At 39.9% G+C, this 21,144-nt stretch overlaps 1 protein-coding gene across 2 annotated transcripts in view; it reads right to left on the bottom strand.

The window, feature by feature from the left end:
• LOC126269161 (WD repeat-containing protein 11-like) overlaps window positions 1–21,144 on the bottom strand; it is a 220,153-nt gene that overhangs the window by 169,377 nt on the left and 29,632 nt on the right. For both annotated transcript variants that reach the window (XM_049973970.1, XM_049973972.1), the window contains exons 2-5: window positions 20,388–20,618; window positions 12,872–12,983; window positions 12,603–12,756; window positions 445–618 (exon numbers count right to left, since the gene is read on the bottom strand). In XM_049973970.1, the coding sequence (XP_049829927.1) occupies window positions 445–618; window positions 12,603–12,756; window positions 12,872–12,983; window positions 20,388–20,554 (607 nt within the window). In that variant the 5' untranslated portion in view covers window positions 20,555–20,618. The remainder of the gene's footprint in view (window positions 1–444; window positions 619–12,602; window positions 12,757–12,871; window positions 12,984–20,387; window positions 20,619–21,144) is intronic.

Genomic DNA, 21,144 nt, shown 5'->3' with positions numbered 1-21,144 from the left:
ATTGCTTCAACATACAGATGGAACAGAGGAAGAGAGAAACTTCATCCTTGTCTTCCGCACTTTCGAACTGAAAGCCTTTTATCTTGCTCTTTTATCTTCCTGTTATTCCCTCTTGGTTCTTGTATAATGTACATAGTATAGATAGAAATGTACAAAGTCTTTTGAATAGGTTATTTCTAATTTATGCCTGTCTAACTTTCATGTGCCTGTACACTGTCAACTATGAATAAGACAACACAACATTCATATAACAGCATAACACAAATTAAGGAAGGACAATTTCATACTTGGTTAGTATAGTCTAGTATTTCATGCTCTCAATACACTTCAAATACTGTATTTTATCCACATATTACATAACTGAATATTTGTAGAAATAAATTGTAATTTAAAATGCAACACTTTAAGCAAAAGCAGATGTTTAGTTTTTAACAGCAAACTCACATGCCACCTTCATTGCATTAAATGGATCAAATGAGAAGCTCACGAGATTTTCTGTATATGTCTTCTTCCACAGCTTTGTCTTGTTTCTTATGTCCCATATAATAAGAGAATAAGGGGGATGAAGAGCAGCTAACATGGTGTTCCCATGGTCATAAGCTGATACCCATGACATATCTGAAAACATGTGCAATAAAATTATTTAAGAGTAAAACTGACTTAATGAAAGCTGATGCTCATGACACTGGAAAACATTAGTTCACTGATGGTAATTATTTTTAAAGCTACTAGACAAATTGTATCATTGTTTAATACACAAATTAGCACTTGATTAGAAAAGAAAAGTTTAATAACTGAACAACCATAAAAAGCAGATACCTAGAAGGGTATTCAAATTTTCTGAAATACAATACATTTAACAAGCTCACTGCACAAAATATTAGTCACCCATTTAAAAGTCACACTGGTTGTTTTGGAACTGGTAACTGTTGGCCATGATGCATGATGTATGTCACGGCAGTGAAATGTTTAGTATATTCATCAGTTGTATAGAATCAATGTAGTAAGATGCCTTAATGTGGAGACATGACAATGTCAGACCTCCTGAATTAGCAAAATACATTAAATCACCCAAACGACATGGGGAATCACATCGGCTCTCTGCCACTTGAATTAATGACAAGATTTGGTGTACTGGCCAGCCTGGATGTGGTTTTTAGGTGGTTTTCCATGTCCACCTACGTAAATATCATGCTGGTTGCTGTGTCTTGTATAAGATACACGATGCACAACACTTTGTAAAATGACGACACATTTGACAGAGAAAGTATACTAGATGCAGATAGAATGGGTGCATGGATTCCTCCTTATGGAGGGGGGCAGGGGGAGAGAGAAACTGGCAGTAGCTTTTAAATGCCTTTGGGAGTGGTGACCTGATCATAATATTGGCCTATCTCTAGGTATGGTTGTTTCTCAATACCACAAGAGAAGTACCATCCCAGTGCTGACTTGATATTGGATGGGTACAGGACACTGGGCAGGAAGGAAGGATCAGAGTGTGTCAAGAAGGAGCTGCCATGGTCAGATGTGCCTATGACTACACTGTGAATGAAGTTGACCACCTTGTCAGTGACAAATGAAGTCAAAACCAAACCTGGAGTGCTACTGTCTGTGAATGTGGATCGAGTTCAGTCGGTTTCCAAGTGAACATTGTGAAGGGACTGTATGCAATGGACATGGAGAGTGAGTATCTCAAAAATAACCATTCTTCACAGCAGCACACAAAGTTGCATGTGAAACTTCCTGGCAGATTAAAACTGTGTGCCCGACCGAGACTCGAACTCGGGACCTTTGCCTTTCGCGGGCAAGTGCTCTACCATCTGAGCTACCGAAGCACGACTCACGCCCGGTACTCACAGCTTTACTTCTGCCAGTATCCGTCTCCTACCTTCCAAACTTTACAGAAGCTCTCCTGCGAAACTTGCAGAACTAGCACTCCTGAAAGAAAGGATATTGCGGAGACATGGCTTAGCCACAGCCTGGGAGATGTTTCCAGAATGAGATTTTCACTCTGCAGCGGAGTGTGCGCTGATATATCAGCGCACACTCCGCTGCAGAGTGAAAATCTCATTCTGAAAGTTGCATGTGTTCAAGATATCAACCAACAAGGCAATTGGTCAGTGGCTAACAGTTTGAAAATAGTGTGGTCTGCCAAACTGCAAACTGCCTAATCTTAATCTCATAGAAAATTTCTGTGACTGTTCGGAACAGTGAGTGAAATGCAGCAGACAGCCCCACAAATTTTTAGATCTATGGGATCTAATCATGAATGAGTGGAGGAGTGGTCTCAGTTGGATATAACATATCTGAACAAACTGTGGACACTTCTTCACCTAACTGAGGCCATTATCAAGACTGAAGTTAGTGTTACACAGTATTCATGAATGAATGAATTCAGTTAGATAAGACGTACCTCAAAGAACTGTGGGCTTGCCTCCTCTTCATATTAGAAAACACTCTTAAGTTCTTTGTATCTAATGTAGAAGTTATGGCTAGTTTGACCTGTAAATAGTGACCGGGACAGTCACTGAATGTAATTTCACATAAGCAGGATTCTGAGAAACTGCCTTTATTTCTTTGTGTCAAAATCTGTAACACAGTTCTGCCCTTCTGCTGAAAACAAGGCTTACTTTATATGGTTTGAAGATGATGTAATTTTTGGGGCTATATTACCTCAAAAGTGGCGGGTCCCTTCATTGTAGAGACCTAATTACCCCCCCCCCTCCTCCCTCCCTCCTCTCTGCCCTTGCCTCACACCATCACCATCACCATTTTCCAACTTCTACCAATCCCCTTTTACTTCCTCTGAAGAAGGAACATATTACACTGAAAGCTGCAAGTTTTATTTCCTACTGTAAGTGTTGCTATTGGTAGTACTAGAAGCTGCATCACCTAAAGGTTAGTACTGGTCATCACATTGTATATGCTTCAGGGAGGAATTGTAGGGACAGTGGGAATGGTTTATTTTGGAGATTAGAAAAGACGAAGAGGAGGCAGTAGGGACCCTATTTTTATGGGAATGAATGGATGCAAAGATTAAGCTTCAAATGTTATCTTCCATTTCTTCTTGCAACAGGTGGCTCAATCTCCACCTACAATATGAATAAATTACCCCTTCTCGCCAAATTTAAAGCTTCCCCAATAATTCTCTTTCTTATATGAAGAAGTAACATGTTTTACTGAAAGCTAGAACTATTGTTTCCTATTGTGGCTGCCAGCATATTGGAAGTTGCATCATCTGCACTGTACTTATCAGCCTTTCTCCCTTCTGGCAGTTGGTAATTGGTATTGGCTTCATTTCAGTCTTGGAAGGACTAACTCAGAGTATTACTTATAGTAACTCACTATGTTACACATACAATGAAGTGACGAAAGTCGTGGGATAGCAATATGCACATATGCAGATGGCAGCAGTATCACACACTCTAGTTATAAAAAGGCAGTACATTGGAAGTGCTGCCATTTTTTCTCAAGTGATTCATGTGAAAAGGTTTCCGACATGCTTATGGCCCCAATATGGGAATTAACAAACTTTGAATATGGAATGGCAGTTGGAGCTTCATGCATGGGACATTCAATTTCAGAAATCATTAGGAAATTCAATATTCTGAGATCCACAGTGTCAAGTGCATGCCGAGAATTGCAAAATTCAGGCATTACTTCTCACTACAAAAAATACAGTGGTCGATGGCCTTCACGTAATGACCAAGAGCAGCGGTGTTTATACAGAATTGTCAGTGTTAGAAGACAAGCAACACTGCATCAAATAATTGCAGAAATCAATGTGGAATATATAATGAACATATCCATTAGGATGGTGTGGTGAAATTTGGTGCTAATAGATTATGGCAGCAGATGACTGATGTGCCTTCACTAACAGCACAACAATGCCTGCAGTGCCTCCCCCTGGGCTCATGACATTATTGGCTGGACTCTGGATGACTGGAAAACCATGACCTGGTCAGATGAGAACTGATTTTAGTTAGTAAGGGCTGACACTAGGGTTTGGGTGTGCTGCAGGCCCCAGGAAGCCAAGGACTCAGTTGTCAACAAGGCACTGTGCAAGCTGGTGGTGGCTCCATAATGGTTTGGGCTGTGTTTACATGGACTGGGCCCTCTGGTCCAACTGAACCAATCATAGATTGTAAATGGTTATGTTTGGCTAGTTGGAGCCTATCTGAAGCCATTCACAGATTTCATGTTCCCAAACAACAATCGAATTTTTAAAGATGAGCCACAATTGTTCACTGCATGTTTGAAGAATTGAAGAACATCCTAGACAGTTCAAGCGAATGGTTTGGCCTCCCAGATCATACGACATGGATCCCATTGAACATTTATGAAATAATTGTGAGGTCAATTTGCACACAAAACGCTGCACTGGTAACACTTTCGCAATTACAGATGGCTATAGAGGCAGCATAGCTCAATATTTCTGCAGGAGACTTCCATGCACATTGAGTTGCTGCACTGCACCAGGCAAAAGGAGGTCCAACATGATATTAGGAGGTATCCCATGACTTTTGTCACCTCAGTGTATTCTATATTCACAGAGGTGCCAACACCACACAGGCCATTCACTGATGTTGCTCTTAATGTCTATAAGGACTCAGAGGATACTGTTTTCCTGTGTAGGCTCTAGTTTTGTTTTTTAAAAAATACTTTATTTCGTAATTAGTAATTAGCTAATTTCATCCCCTTCAGTATTATCAAGCTAACTGATGGTAAAAACAATATAAAAATTATACCATTAGTACGGGGAAAGCAACATGTGATAGCTTCCCTAATAAGGGTTTCATACAAGTGGAGTAGCTATGAGTATAGCAATGGCTTTACTTTCGCAAGGTGCTCTCATCATTCAAACTTTTAACTTTCTCCTGTAATATCTGAACTCTGAGGGATGCCTGCTGTCAGCAAGTCAGCCACAAATTCTTTCTAATAAACAGTTTGAGAAGGTAGTCTCTAAAATTGTTGTTTATTAGTAGAATCAACATCGCTCCTCTCGATACTGGCTCATCCCACAGTCTGCTGCATTTCCAGTCCGCTTACAACTGTCTTTAGTATGAGCAGACATCAGGATACCAGACACTGTTGGTTGCCACTGAAGCCCAGCCAGTCCCACTATTCCACCTGCTATAATCTCTCAGTGGTATTGCATAACTGGAACAATACTGGACACAAGGTATGTCTCCCATTCAAGAATTATTACAGTGTCGGTGAACCAATGGAAGCTGCCTATGGAATCTTCTGTTTTTAAATTCAAGGTTAAATCTAATAAATTATGAAGGTCGAGGAGAAAGGCTGATAAACTGCAAGGAAGTAAGAAGCTTAAATAGTGAGTACGAGCTTCCTTCAAGGCAGAACAACATACACCTTCTGACCAACGGCATAAAATGAACAAAAATTGGTGTCCCCAGAAGATATAGAAGTGGGCAGAGCAAACAATTAAAACTTCAACTGCCAGCCACGTAAACCTTCCCATTTCTTAGAATTTCACCTATTAATTTAGGAGTAATGGAGACCAATCGCCAAATACCAGAAGCAGTGAGTTGTCGAGAGGCACACACAAAATAAAAGAAAACTTTGTTTGGTATTGGAAAAAATCGTTTGAAGAGCTAGAGTCCAAACACGCGTGTGCGCTAACGTGCGCGCGTGTGCCCACACACACACACACACACACACACACACACACACACACACACACAGTGTTCTGGTTGGCTCACAATGCCGGGATTGCAGTTTGGCAGCTGGATCGGACTGAGGGTTTGTGTCAGGTGGAGTGGGTAGAGCAGGAGACAGGTGTGAGCAGGATGAGTGGCTGGGAATGTGTTGTCAGTGGCTCAGAGGTAGGCAGTAGGTGGGTAAGCTAGGAATGTGGAAGGAAATTGTGGCACATGCATGGGCTAGGCATATGACACAGGTGTACCAGAGCACATGAGGTGCGGCAAACAATGAAGATGATGTGGAGGCAAAGAATGAGAAAGGACGACAGGACAGAGGAAAGGGAAACTGCTGGATAGAAGGTACGAGGACAGTAGGTTAGCAGAGATTGAGGCCAAGAGGGTTCCGAGAGCAAGAGACATATTGTACAAATAAGAAAGCTGGTGCTGGAGGCAAGGGTCCAAATCATGTGTTGAATTCTAGCATGTTGTGCCCAGTGAGGGCCACTGAGTGGTTAACTTCGTTCTTGGACACAGTTTGATGGTGTAAATCATGCTGGTGGACAGCTGGTTGGTGATCACGCGAACATAAAACACTGTGCAGTGATTGAAGCAGAGCTGGTATTTGCTTTCACAGATGGCCCTGTCTCTGATAAGAGAGGATAAACCTGTGGCAGGACTGGAGTATGAAATGCAGGGTTGGGTGGATTGGTCAGGTCTTGCATTTTGATCTTCAATAAGGATATGACCCACATGGCAAGGGGGTTGGGAGTGGGAGTGGCATAGGGATGGACAAGGATGATGTGTAGGTTGAGTGGATAACAGAATACTACTTTGGAAGGCATAGGAAGCATCTTAACAGGATGCCCCTCATTTCCAAGAATAACAATTTATAATCAAAGCCCTGGATAAGGATATGATTCAGCTTGTTCAGTACATGCTGATACTGGATGATCATGATTTTTATTTTTTTGGGGGGGGGGGGGGCACTCCTTTGTTGCTGCATCTTAGAGGTCGTGGGAGGATCAGAGGTTGTAGATGCATATATAATGGATGTTAGCAAATGTAATCTACTCTCTTGTTTAGGTTTTGTGGTTGGGACTACTATTAATAGAGACTTGTCAAGATGAAGGTGATGAATTATACGAGACCAGCAAAAGTTTAGTGGCACGTACATGGGTGTAATTGATCTGAAATTATTTAAAAGGCTGCATGCCCCAAAAATATACCTTTGTGTCTTCAATGCAGTAGATTCCATTGCCTCCATTATCCTTAGACTCTTGATAATTGCTGGTTCATGAAGTTACATGGATAATTTCTCACACAAAGGGGAAAAATGGTAACCTCGACCACACATCAATATTACTGACAGAATGATAGTCTTTGGCTGCCATAGTATATGAATTTTTTTATTCATATTTTTAATAGTGGCTGGGACAGAACTCATGACTTTCGTGTTAGACAACACTAACTAAAACAAAGAAATCACCATATATTTGTGTAGTTCACATACTAGGACTAGTCTTGCTTTTGATAATCTGTTAGTCCCCTCTATAAAGATCAACACGGATTCCACAAGCAGAGTTCTTCCAAAACTCAGCTCGCTCTGTTCATCCATGTGATTCAGAGCACTGAAGACATCAGTGCCCAAATTGATGCTATGTTCCCCAACTTCAGGAAGACATTCGATACAGTTCCACACTGTCGTTTACTGAACAAAATGTAAAATTACTGAAATTGGACCAGATTTATTACCTCGCACGTCGAAGTCAATATATCGCTCTTATGGGAACATAACTGACACGTGTAAAAATTGTGTAAAGGAAGAGGCATAATGTACATTTGATCCTGTGGATAAATTTGCAAGATATACGAGGCTGTTTGTCAACAAAGCAGTTGCTCCCTACATACCACTGAGGAATGGAACACGGATAGGAGCAAAAATAGTGGTATCACAAGTAACTTCCACCACATACAATAAGGTGGCTTGCAGAATATATACATATATAGCAGTAGCTACAATCGAAAACATTACATGTCTAACAAGCAATGTATTGTCATACACTGAGGATGAAATTAATTTTACATTGCTATGCTTAAGACCATTAGGAACCATCATGCGCACTCCATGATAGGAAATTGGAGACAAAATGCAGAGAGCAGGCAAAAGCGGTAGTGTTTAGGTTACCCTAGCTAAATAGTAGTACCAGAGCCCTGCAAATTGCAGATGTTATGGGCAGCTGTCCCAGTGGAGACGTTTCACTTCAGAGAATTAAGTGGTAACTCCATCTGCCACCTAGATTCTGTTGTAAGGCATCAAAGCAGAAGATGACCATGAAAAGGCATGTTTTACCAGAGGCAACAAGTTTGATAGTTGCTTTTTCTAATGTTTAGAATTAGCCTTCAGTGTAGGAGTTAGTTTGATCACTAATAAATAATGCTAATCAGACCCCTGAATTCCTCGAGTCTAATGCTGCAAAAATCCTGTTGAGTCCCAAAATCTGCATCTCTCGCAGGTGCCCTGTGGGAGTGTTTGGCACTGATCCAAGTCACCACTGCCTTCACTGGGAATTTGTGTTTCTGCATCTGCTTCTTGCTGTTCGGAAATTGTAGACTGACAAAGCACCCGTCTTCCCTCTATCCTATGTTAGCACATGACAGTATATTCATGTTCAAGAAGCATGACATCAAACAAATGTAAGAAGTTCAGTTAGCCTTTTAAGATGGTGTCAGCGTCTAGAGGCACTGAAATGTTGTGTAATATATTTGAGATCCAGAATGTTAAAGGATACGTCATGGAGCTAATAGTTATTCTTTCAGAAATTTGATTTATTTATCATTCCACATAAAATTTTACACGTAGTTCCACATTTCCACACGAAAATCTCAACACATTAAACATATAACTCTTTTTCACTATCTATCTGCTGCTACACACATTGCAACGAGCTTTACAGGTGCATCAAAAACAGTCTGATGCAGTTAGTGCTTACGCATAATAATATATAACAAGCTGTTATCCTCAAAACTTCTAGAACTTTCAATAAGCCAACACCATGGCAGTGCGATTTTTGTTTTTAGATAGTTCATCAAATTTAGTTTACTGAATGTTCTTAAGGACATGTATTTATTTGAAGATTTTTTAGTAATAACAACTGATGATAAAGGTTAAAACATTTGCAGTTATTAAAACTGGAAACTTCCTGTAATGTTACAACATCATCTGCATACTGATACAAAAAACCTAAAAATATAAATGGTGACATATGTTTTATCTGAGTTGAGACATCATCATCATCATCATCATCATCATCATCATCATCATCATCTAAGACTAATTATGCCTCTCAGCGTTCAGTCTGGAGCATAGCCCCTTATAAAATTCCTCTATGATCTCCTATTCAGTGCTAACTTTGGTGCCTCTTCTGATGTTAAACCTATTACTTCAAAATCATTCTTAACCGAATCCAGGTACCTTCTCCTTGGTCTGCCCCGACTCCTCCTACCCTCTACTGCTGAACCCATGAGTCTCTTTGGTAACCTTGCTTCTCCCATGCGTGTAACATGACCCCACTATCTAAGCCTGTTCGCCCGGACTGCTACATCCATAGAGTTCATTCCCAGTTTTTCTTTGATTTCCTCATTGTGGACACCATCCTGCCATTGTTCCCATCTACTAGTACCTGCAATCATCCTAGCTACTTTCATATCCGTTACCTCAACCTTGTTGATAAGGTAACCTGAATCCACCCAGCTTTCGCTCCCATACAAGAAAGTTGGTCGAAAGATTGAACGGTGCACAGATAACTTATTCTTGGTACTGACTTCCTTCTTGCAGAAGAGAGTAGATCATAGCTGAGCGCTCACTGCATTAGCTTTGCTACAACTCGCTTCCAGTTCTTTCACTATGTTGCCATCCTGTGAGAATATACATCATAAGTACTTGAAACCGTCCACCTGTTCCAACTTTGTTCCTCCTATTTGGCACTCAATCCGTTTATATCTCTTTCCCACTGACATTACTTTCGTTTTGGAGATGCTAATCTTCATACCATAGTCCTTACATTTCTAATCTAGCTTTGAAATACTACTTTGCAAACTTTCAATCGAATCTGCCATCACTACTAAGTCATCCGCATATGCAAGACTGCTTATTTTGTGTTCACATATCTTAATCTCACCCAGCCAGTCTATTGTTTTCAACATATGATCCATAAATAATATGAACAGCAATGGATACAGGTTTCAGCCTTGTCTTACCCCTGAAACTACTCTGAACCATGAACTCAATTTACCGTCACCTCTAACTGCTGCCTGACTATCCATGTAAAGACCTTTAATTGCTTGCAAAAGTTAATCTTGTAGAACAGACAATAACTTCCTCCTAGGAACCCAGTCATATGCCTTTTCTAGATCTATAAAGCATAGATACAATTCCCTGTTCCACTCATAACACTTCTCCATTATTTGCTGTAAGCTAAATATCTGGTCCTGACAACCTCTAAGAGGCAAAAAACCACACAGATTTTCATCCAATTGGTCCTCAACTAATACTCGCACTTTCCTTTCAACAATACCTGAGAAGATTTTACCCACAACGCTGATTAAAGAGATACCTCTGTAGTTGTTACAATCTTTTCTGTTTCCATGTTTAAAGATTGGTGTGATTACTGCTTTTGTCCAGTCTGATGGAACCTGTTCTGACTCCCAGGCCATTTCAATTATCCTGTGTAGCCATTTAAGACCTGACATTCCGCTGTATTTGATGAGTTCCGACTTAATTTCATCCACCCCAGCTGTTTTATTGCACTGCAATCTACTGACCATTTTCTCCACTTCCTCAAATGTGATCCTATTTCCATAATCATTCCTATCCCATTCTACCTCCAAATCTGAAACATTACTGATCGTATTTTCACCTACATTGAGCAACTCTTCAAAATATTCCCTCCATATGTCCAAGGCATCCACAGTATTCACCAGCAGTTTTCCTGACCTGTCCAAAATACTTGTCATTTCCTTCTTACCTCCCTTTCGAAGACTGCTAATTACACTCCAGAATGGTTTTCCAGCAGCTTGACCCAAATTCTCCAACCTGTTTCCAAAGTCTTCCCAAGATTTCTTCTTGGATGCTGCCATTATCTGTTTGGCTTTGTTTCTTTCTTCAACATAACTTTCTCTGTCTACCTGAGTTCTAGTATGTAGTCATTTTCGATACGCCTTCTTTTTTCTTTTACAGGCTGCCTTGACTGTGTCATTCCACCAAGGTGTTTGCTTCATCCTACTTTTACACACTACTGTTCCAAGACATTCTTTAGCCACTTCTAGTACTGTGTCCCTCTACCTTGTCCATTCCTTTTCCAATGACTAATTGACTACATTCAACTAACTGGTACCTTTCTGAGACCGCTGTTATGTACTTGTGCCTGATTTCCTTATCCTGAAGTTTCTCCACTCTTATCCTCCTACATAGCCAGCTCTACCTTCTTCCCAGAGTAGCCCCCATTGATATTAATAGCTTCCCATCTCATTACCATTTGTTTGCAAAGTCGTATCTTAGGAGTCCCTGGTTTGTCAGTTAGAGGTGGGACTCCGTCACCTCCAAAGGTCCGAGGCATTTTGCTCTGATTGTTGCCATCATATTTAAAGTACCAGGGTAGCAGGTTGCTAGCCTTACTTTCCCCGCGTCCCATTGGGTTTTATCCCTAATGGTTGAGGGACTAACCGCTGGATTTGGTAGTCTTTACGGTAGGAGCACAAAGGTGACCATGACTCGGAATATGTCCGAGATGCCCAGCCTTATTCCAAAGTAACTGGTATCCCGACTGTTGGGACCACTTCCTTGGCCACTCATACATTGCCTGTGGTTCATGAACTAGGACATGACTACAGGAACCCACACCATGAAGTTGAAACAGTCTTTTAAAATTATTAACAAATAATTTCATTTTCTTTAAACAGGATATGCTGTTGAATTTTTGTAAACTAATGTTTCAAGCCCAAATCTTACCAGAATTTAGGTGGCATCACATACTTCACTAGTTGGGGAAAAAAGTTCAATTAGGCCATGTTTTATTACAGCATAGAGCAGGCATTGGGAACCGACTTGATATCCTTAGTCAAAGTTAGAAAATTCTTCCTCTATGTAGCATGCTACACTAAGAATTGGATTTATAATCAAAGGAGGGATGCAATAGGTCTACTGAGATTATGTTTGAAATTATGTTTTTGAAAACTGCAGCACCCATCAATAATTCACCAAATTAATTCAAGCACAGATAATATGTAGAACAGTTAGCAATAATCATTAAATGAATTAAATGCACTGAAATTAAAAGAATAGATTGATGGGGAAGAAATCAAAGAAGATACAGTGACACAAAATGATAGTGGTGCAAACTCTTTACATGCCGAACCTGTAATGTAATGAATATACCAATGACAACTGAAAATTTGTGCCAGACCAGTGCTCACACCTGGGTTTCCTATATACTGTGAGCAGACACCATAAGAATCAGTTTATCTAAGCATGTCTCCAGGCCTGACTCAAACATTCATTCTCACTGATGATTCCACCTACGATTTCCGAACACTGCCACCAGACTCCATCATGAATAGTCAGAATAGAAACACTCATATCAATTTTAAGTTCTGTTGGCAGATCATGTCACAAAAATTCAATTCGTATGTGGGACTAATAATAAGCAATACAGAATACACATTGCTTATTGAACAACTGAACCTTGCAGCTCTCCTAGAATTCTCCTCCCAAAACCAAAACCTTGGTGCATCTATAGTCCAATATCTTTCACAAGTTTGAAAATGACAGTGATATGCAATGTACAGCCCATTGTGCTGTGTAAGGTGGCTTGTAGGGTGTAAATGTAGAAACATACAACCAGGTAAAGCCAACCGGCCACCAACAGTACTTTACATACTAACCTAGGATTGGTTTGCTGCCATCCTGTAATATAGCAGATGGAATTCCAGCAGCAACATCCCACACAATAATATGCCCTGTTGTATCTGAAGAAATCAAATTAAGAGTCACTTGCTCATGAAGATGTCTATTGTGAGACACATTCTCCCACAATACCTGTATAAGGGAAGAATAAAAAAGAAGTTTAGACAGCATTTTCTATTGCAAAACAAAAAAAGTCTAAACTTTATTACACACTAAATATAAGTTTCATTTTAAATTAAATATTTACCTTATTCACCATTGCTTTATGTTTATCGAGACACTGTATTGGCTGGACATTTTTTGTGTCAATAATAACAACAGTGTAGTTTGAGCCATATGCCAATAGACCATGACTGCCCCTGAAAATGAGTGGACAAAACATGATTCAGTACCAGCAATGAAATACTGATGGTTAAATGAAAACAAACACTGGAAAATTGAAAACAGGTTCATATAAATAAAAACCACCTCTGAGTGTGGAAGTGCCATTTCTAGGAGGGGATGGGGGAGGGGGAGGGGGGGTTGATGGGTTGGACATAAGTGGCAAAAAAATAACTAGTGAAATAGAGTATATGATTTTCCTACAAATTCTGAACATATAAACTATTTCTCAAAAGGTAAGGAACAGGCAGGGTAGCAGGGCAAACTAAAATAGTCCGTTGTGCTCTCTGAATTATACATTACAAGATAGTGGTTCACAGTCAGCTGGGGTTTGGAGGAGACAAATCAGTGCATGCATGATGAATAATGAATGATAATGACAGAAAAAAAGAAAGAAACTAGAACTGTTACAGGGAGGGAAACAGATTGTCTTAAGAAAAGGACTGAGGTGGACATGAAGATGAAAAAAGAAGGGGGAGTGTGGTTGTGGGGGACAGAAGAGGATCAGGTAGTGGCAAAAATATCTTATACTTAGGACAGGAAACTGGCTGGAGAACACAACATAAATCTTACCAAAACATTAATGAAATCAGAAACATACTGGTAGATAATGCAACTGGAACTACCATGAACCAACCATTTTACTAACAGAACTAATTTCATCATTTATTTGTTTGTCAGTGTTTAAAAGCTCATTAAATCAAAGTTGTCCTCAATGCAAAGGTTATCTTTAAGACCTCAGTGGTTTACTAGTAATAGTCCCATACTTTTTCTGTTCAGTATCACTCCTTTCATTTTTTGTATTGCTTTGTAGGTGTCGAGCACTCCTGAAAAGTTAGCACTCAAGTTATTAGTTCCTATATACTACAACAATAGTTGAGGTGGTTATAATAGGTATACAAATTGGATATAATAAAGTCCAAGTACTTAGGTGATCCTATTGAGAAGAATCATTTAATTGTCAAGCTGTAGCATCTGTGGTCATGTGGTTGATTCTGTTAACCGTTTATCACATTCTTTAGAGGAACAAAAAACATTGCCTTAACAAGCTTGACAATGGAAAAAATCTTTCGTTTTGATTTTTACATATATAAAGATATATTTTCATGTATTTTAATGTTTGAATTTTGTTGTTTGATAGAAAATATAATAAAAGTATCTTACTCTTTTATTTATCAAGAAATTTCTAACTCGCATAATAATCTCACATCTAGCAATTAAAGCAACCGCTTAAGAGCAAATATAAGTATTGGTTCATAAATTACCTTACCATGTAAGAAACGAAATGTGGTACCTTGGAGGGCCAAATTAAACTAAATTATTGACATTTATAGAGCGGCTGGACAAGTTAAATAAAGAACAAGGGGATTATAACCACGATGACAACTCATCATCTGATAATTGCAACAGAAACTGTTACAAATCTTGCTTCCAACCAAAAAAACAAAATGAAATATTGCACAGTTAGAAAACAGAGTAATAATAATTATTGTTATTATTATTATTATTATTATTATTATTATTATTATTATTAGTACCAGTAATTAAATGAGAAACAGAAATAAAATCTTTAATTCTAATGATGAGAGTAGTGTGTGTAGAAATAGACTGTTGGGTATTTAACTTTGCCAAAAAATTTTATGATTGAGTTCCTGAAGGAATACAAACTTTAAAGGTATGTCCTGGACCAAAGAATGTAAAATAAACATAGTAATTTTTACGGTACTCGGATTTTACAGAAAATTTATACAAGTTGTGAAGACCACAGCTATACCGTTTACAGGAAATTTGTGCCATGTTGGTACTCAATCCCAGGTTTTCCACTTTTTACATGAGTGGTTGCCTTATCCACTTCGGCTATCCGAGCATGTCTCACAGACAGATCCAAACTTCTGCTTCCCATAGTGGTCACATAACTATGTGATTCAGGCACAGGGAGAGACTTGTTTCCTTTCCTTTCAGGCTGCCTTGGCTTTGGCAGAAATACATCAGTACAGTGTCTGCATTTGACAGTGTCTGTAAAATTCGATGCAATGGTCCTTTGGAGATGCATAACGGACACTGGCAAATACAGATGCTGCACTAATGTAATTTACAAAATTACAGGCTATGAACAATCAACAATTATTAAATTTATTGAAGCAAAAATCCAAGTGGATTTGGGATCACTAGAAGAGGTTAAACTTTTATGTCATTCAAGAATGAATCAGGATTTTAAGTTAACCACAGATGCATTGGAATATGGTTTGGCTGTAAACTGGTCCAAGGAAAATGGGATCTAAAGAACCGACAGCACCAAGTTATATAGCCTTCAGTAGTGGGAAGTCTAAGCAAACAGAAGTTAAATCCATTCAGCTACTGATAAAGTACTACTATCTACTGTCTGGAGTTTACAGAAGTTTCAAACATTAGTGTGGAGTTTAAGGATACTAATATATACTGACCAAAATATTTTGGCATTTTTAATGTACATACATTGCTACATAGCTGATTCATGAGATGGGTTCTGTTTATCAAAGAATTTAAACTGCTAATCAATTATATTAAGGTTCACTCAATGCAGAACCTGAAGCATGATCCAGATTACTGTCAGGCAAGAAATTTAATGTTAAGACTTCGTCAACTATCAAATATTTTTCCAGAATTCAGGTATTTATACACTTCACATATTCCAGAATACACAACTGCTATGAACACAAGATGTTTCAAGAACCTTCCAGAAATGGGAAATGCTAAATAACAGATAGCTGTTGGTGGTAGAGTTTAAAGTGGTGACCTCAGCCGGTCAACCACCAATGCCAACCCCTATGCTACACTGCATGCACTACCACTCGTGGTAGTTATTACTTGAAGGCATATTTCTGAACAAGTCTCTTGTTATTGTGATCTTCATCCAAAGATTGATTTGATGCAACACTCCATGCTACTCTATCCCGTGCAAGACTCTTCATATTCGAATAGCTGCTGCAACTTACATCCTTCTGAATCTGCCTATATATAGTTTTTATCCCAACACTTCCCTCCAATACAAAAGTGATGATTGCTTGATATCTCAGAATGTGTCCTATCAACTGATCAATACAACCATGTAACCTTAAGCATTCTTCTGAACTGCTTATCATCTACATTTCACTTCTGTACAAGGCTACACTATAGGCAAATATCTTCAGAAGAGATTTCCAAAGAGTGAAATGTTTTTTTGAAGGCTTTTGTGGCCACTTGTTTACAAATTGCCTGTTGGATTCTGTCTCGGTTCCTTACCTAATCAGAATGAGATTTTCACTCTGCAGTGGAGTGTGCTATGATATGAAACTTCCTGACAGATTAAAACAGTGTGCCGGACCGAGACTCGAAATGGGGACCTTTGCCCTTCGCGAGCAAGTGCTCTACCATCTGAGCTACCCAAGCACAACTCACGCCTCGTCCTCACAGCTTTACTTCTTCCAGTACATCTCCTACCTTCAAAACTTTACTGAAGCTCTTCTACCCTTTCAATTTACCTAATGTTTTTCCACATCGAGGGGATGGCACTGTCAAAACTTCACCTCCATACCAGCAATGGAGTGTGATGCCTTGACAGTGCCAGCCACTCATACTGGTGAAAGGTCAGATAAATCATCAAACAAAAGTCGCAAAACTGAGACAGAAGCCAATAGGCAATTTGTCACTTAAATTTATATTTAATCTTTACAAATTCTTCTTCTTCTGAAACACTTTTCTTGACATTACAAGTACACAGTTTATATCCTCTCTACTTTGGCCATCATAAGTTATTTTACTGCCTAAACAGCAAAATGCACCTACCAATTTTAGTGTCTCACTTCTTAATCTAAATCCCTCAGCATCACCCGACTGAATTCAACTGCTTTCCATTACACTTGCTTTGCTTTTGTTAACTTTCATCTTATGTCCTCCTTTCACGACATTGTCCATTCCATTCAACCGCACTGCCAATTCCTTTTCTGTCTCTGAAGGATTACAATGCCATCAGCAAACCTTAAACTTTTTATTTCTTTACCTTAACTTTAATTCTCTTTTCAGATTTCTCCTTGGTTTCCTTGACAGATTGCTCAATGTACGGACTGAATAACATTGAGGATAGGTTACAACTCTCTCTCACTCCCTCCTCAACCACTGCTCCCCTTTCATGCCCTCTCCCTGTAACTGCTGTCTGGTTTCTGTACAAGTTGAAAATAACTTTTTGCTCTCTGTATTTTACCCCTCCTACCTTTACAAATTGAAACAGAATATTCCAGTCAACATCATCAAAAGCCTTCTCCAAATCTACAAATGCTATAAATGTAAGCTTGCCTTTCTCTAACCTATCTTCTAAAATAAGTTGTAGGGTAGTACTGCCTCATGTATTCCAACTTTCCCCAGAACCCAATCTCATCTTTCCAGAGATTGGCTTCTACCAGTTTTTCCACATAATTCTGCACATAATTCATGCCAGTATTGTGGAAACATGACTTATTAAACTGATAGTTTGCAATATTCACAATTGTCAGTACATGCTTTCTTTGGAATTGGAATTCCTACATTCTTCCTGAAATCCTGTCTTGTATATCTTCACACCAGGTGGAACAGTTTAGTCATGGGTGGCCCTCCCAAGTATGTCAGCAGTTCCGTGGGAATGTCATCTACTCCTGGGACCTTGTTTCCACTTAGGTCTTTCAGGGCTCTGTCAAATTCTTCTTTGAGTATCATATCTTCCATCTTGTCTTCATCTGTTTCCTCTTCCATGTCTATTGTACTGACTTCAAGTTCATTTCCCTGGTACAACCCCTATACACACTCCTATTTCCGAGTTTTCCCTTCGTTGCTTAATACTGGTTTTTCATCTGAACACTTGTTATTCATACAACTGCTCCTCTTTTCGCCAAAGCCCTCTTTAATTTTCCTGTAGGCAGTATCTACCTTTCCCTTGAGGGAAGTGGTCGGGGGGCAGGGGAGCTGTCGGGGGGGCAGGGGAGCTGTCGGGGGGCAGGGGAGCTGTCGGGGGGGGGGCGGGGGAGTGGTCGGGTGGGAGGGGGAGCGGTCGGGGGGGGAGGGGGAGCGGTCACGGGGGAGGGGAGCGGTCACGGGGGGAGGGGAGCGGTCACGGGGGGAGGGGAGCGGTCACGGGGGGAGGGTAGCGGTCACGGGGGGAGGGTAGCGGTCACGGGGGGGAGGGTAGCGGTCACGGGGGGAGGGTAGCGGTCACGGGGGGAGGGTAGCGGTCACGGGGGGAGGGTAGCGGTCACGGGGGGAGGGTAGCGGTCACGGGGGGAGGGTAGCGGTCACGGGGGGAGGGTAGCGGTCACGGGGGGAGGGTAGCGGTCACGGGGGGAGGGTAGCGGTCACGGGGGGAGGGTAGCGGTCACGGGGGGGAGGGTAGCGGTCACGGGGGGGAGGGTAGCGGTCACGGGGGGGAGGGTAGCGGTCACGGGGGGGAGGGTAGCGGTCACGGGGGGAGGGTAGCGGTCACGGGGGGAGGGTAGCGGTCACGGGGGGAGGGGAGCACTATATAGTGCTACCTCCTATGTGTATCTCACAAAAATACTATGAGGATAACACTGGAGAGATCTGAACTCACAGGGAGGCTTGCCAGCAATCATTCTTCCCACAACTGGAATGGGAAAGCATAGGAAATTGCTGTAACACACACTGGCAGCAAGATAGTGCTGGATTCATTAAGAAATTCAAAGAAGAAATATAATGCAAAATCAGAATATTCCAAATGTACAGTTGGCACATAGACTTTGAATCTATTCAAAGCTCACACAGGGGTGAGGACCAATGCACTAGCTGATAACCTAGCTAAGAAAGGATCCTGACCACAGAAAAATTAATAAGCTACTTCAAAATATCTACCCACTCAATAAAATTAAAATTTAGAAAAAAATGGGAAATTGAGTGAGCAATGAACTAAAAAATAGGAGAAATACAAAACTGTATTTTCCTACAATCCATCAATAATTAACAATTAAGTTACCACTATGACCAAACTTTACCGCTATTTTCACTGGTCTGTTATACATATTTCAGACTTATTATATACATGTGTTGTGCACATGTAATGGTTAAGACCAAACTCTACCAACTGCTATTAATTTGCAGTTTAACAAAAATGAGGGACAAACTCAGGACCTAGAAGATAGTGTCAGAAGTTCCATGCGGCTTTTCGCGCATGATGCTCCAGTATACAGAGAAGTTGCAGCATTAGAAAATTGCAGCGAAATGCAGGAAGAGCTGCAGCGGATAGGCACTTGGTGCAGGGAGTGGCAACTGACCCTTAACATAGACAAAAGTAATGTATTGCAAACACATAGAGAGAAGGATCCTGTATTGTACGATTATATGATAGAGGAACAAACACTGGAAGCACTTACTTCTGTAAAATATCCGGGAGTATGCGTGCGGAACGATTTGAAGTGGAATGATCATATAAAATTAATTGTTGGGAAGGCAGGTACCAGGTTGAGATTCATTGGGAGAGTCCTTAGAAAATGTAGTCCATCAACAAAGGAGATGGCTTACAAGACACTCATTCAACCTACAATTGAGTATTGCTCATCAGTGTGGGATACGTACCAGGTCGGATTGACAGAGGAGATAGAGAATATCGAAAGAAGTTATCTGGTAAGCATGATAACGTTACGGAGATATTTAGCAAACTCAAATGGCAGACTCTGGAAGAGAGGCGCTCTGCATCGCGGTGTAGCTTGCTGTCCAGGTTTCGAGAGGATGAGCTTCTGGATGAGGTATCGAATATATTGTTTCCCCCTACTTATACCTCCCGACAAGATCACAAATGTAAAATCAGAGAGATTTGAGTGGGCACGGAGTCTTTCCGGCAGTCGTTCTTCCAGCAAACCATACACGACTGGAACAGGAAAGGGAGGTAATGACAGTGGCACGTAAAGTGTCCTCCGCCACACACCATTGGGTGGCTTGCAGAATATAAATATAGATGTAGATGTAGAATTAAATAACTCAAAGGACGATGATGGTTTGTTAATAAATCATGCTTAAATCTTAAATTCACAATTTTTTTTTTACAATTGTTTTAATTTAATAAGGCTATTGGACATATTACAATATGTCATCTTCAAATATAAGTACAAGCAATTCTTACAAAGCCTGAATATATTCAATGAGGATAATGGATTCCTAAACATAGTTCATACAATTATTGAGACATTTATAGGCCTAGTATTGGATTTCAGAAGAAAATCCACATATTTGAATCCTTATTTAAAATGTCAGTATCTTGATATATTATTTCTCTAAAGCCAGACAGACACAACTATAACTCGAATTTTTAAAAGACTGTGCTTCTGTAGTAAAAATAACTTAAAGAGTAAAAAGCAATGAAATTGATTTGAGAATTACTGAATTACCAATGAATTGCACCCTGGTTTTGCTGATTTGCTGCACCTGTGATTACACGAGCTGAAACTCTTGGTATCTGAATTGGTGCTGTTTTCTGATGTTCTGATTCTTCAACAGAGGGATTTCTTTCAATCAGGACGTCTCTACGTTCCTGGACTTCTTCCACATCACCCATTTCAAAGTCCTTACTTTTTGTTAGCTGTATGGTGGAATTTGAAATTACATTTGCTGGGGGTACACTGAAAATAAGAAAAGCAAGACAAATTAAGACTTCTACTTAAACAAGTTCAGAAAAATTCAGTAACATAGAAAATAAGACTTCACAGTCCAAATGTAAAAAGAACTTAATGTTAAAAGTAATAGCAATTATTAAAAACTAGTGTATCAAGCTGGACAAGCAATCTGTTCCTTAAACACATTTAAGTTTATGCAAAATAATAAAGAAACAATGCTTGCAATAAGCATTGAAGTGGCCTGCACTAAACAAAAGTTTCTCCCTTTCTTTTAACTTATTGTGTGGTGATGCTTAGCAGTGACCCAAATTCTCCAACAGGAGGCTTTTTTTAAAAAATCTGACTGACAGTTAACAAAAGAAGAATCCTGAATAACTACTTTTGTCACACAGATTTTAGTCCAAAACATCCTTAATTGCACAAATTTAACTACTAATGACTTTTGTTTTGTCTTAGGGAGGAACACTGTAATGGAAGTAGCTCACAATCATGAATCAAATTTTTTGCCACATCTACAAGAGAGTAATACTGT

This window comes from Schistocerca gregaria, chromosome 1 (genome assembly GCF_023897955.1).
Source record: "Schistocerca gregaria isolate iqSchGreg1 chromosome 1, iqSchGreg1.2, whole genome shotgun sequence".
Lineage (NCBI taxonomy): Eukaryota > Metazoa > Arthropoda > Insecta > Orthoptera > Acrididae > Schistocerca > Schistocerca gregaria.
This window is presented reverse-complemented; position numbering and strand designations above follow the sequence as displayed.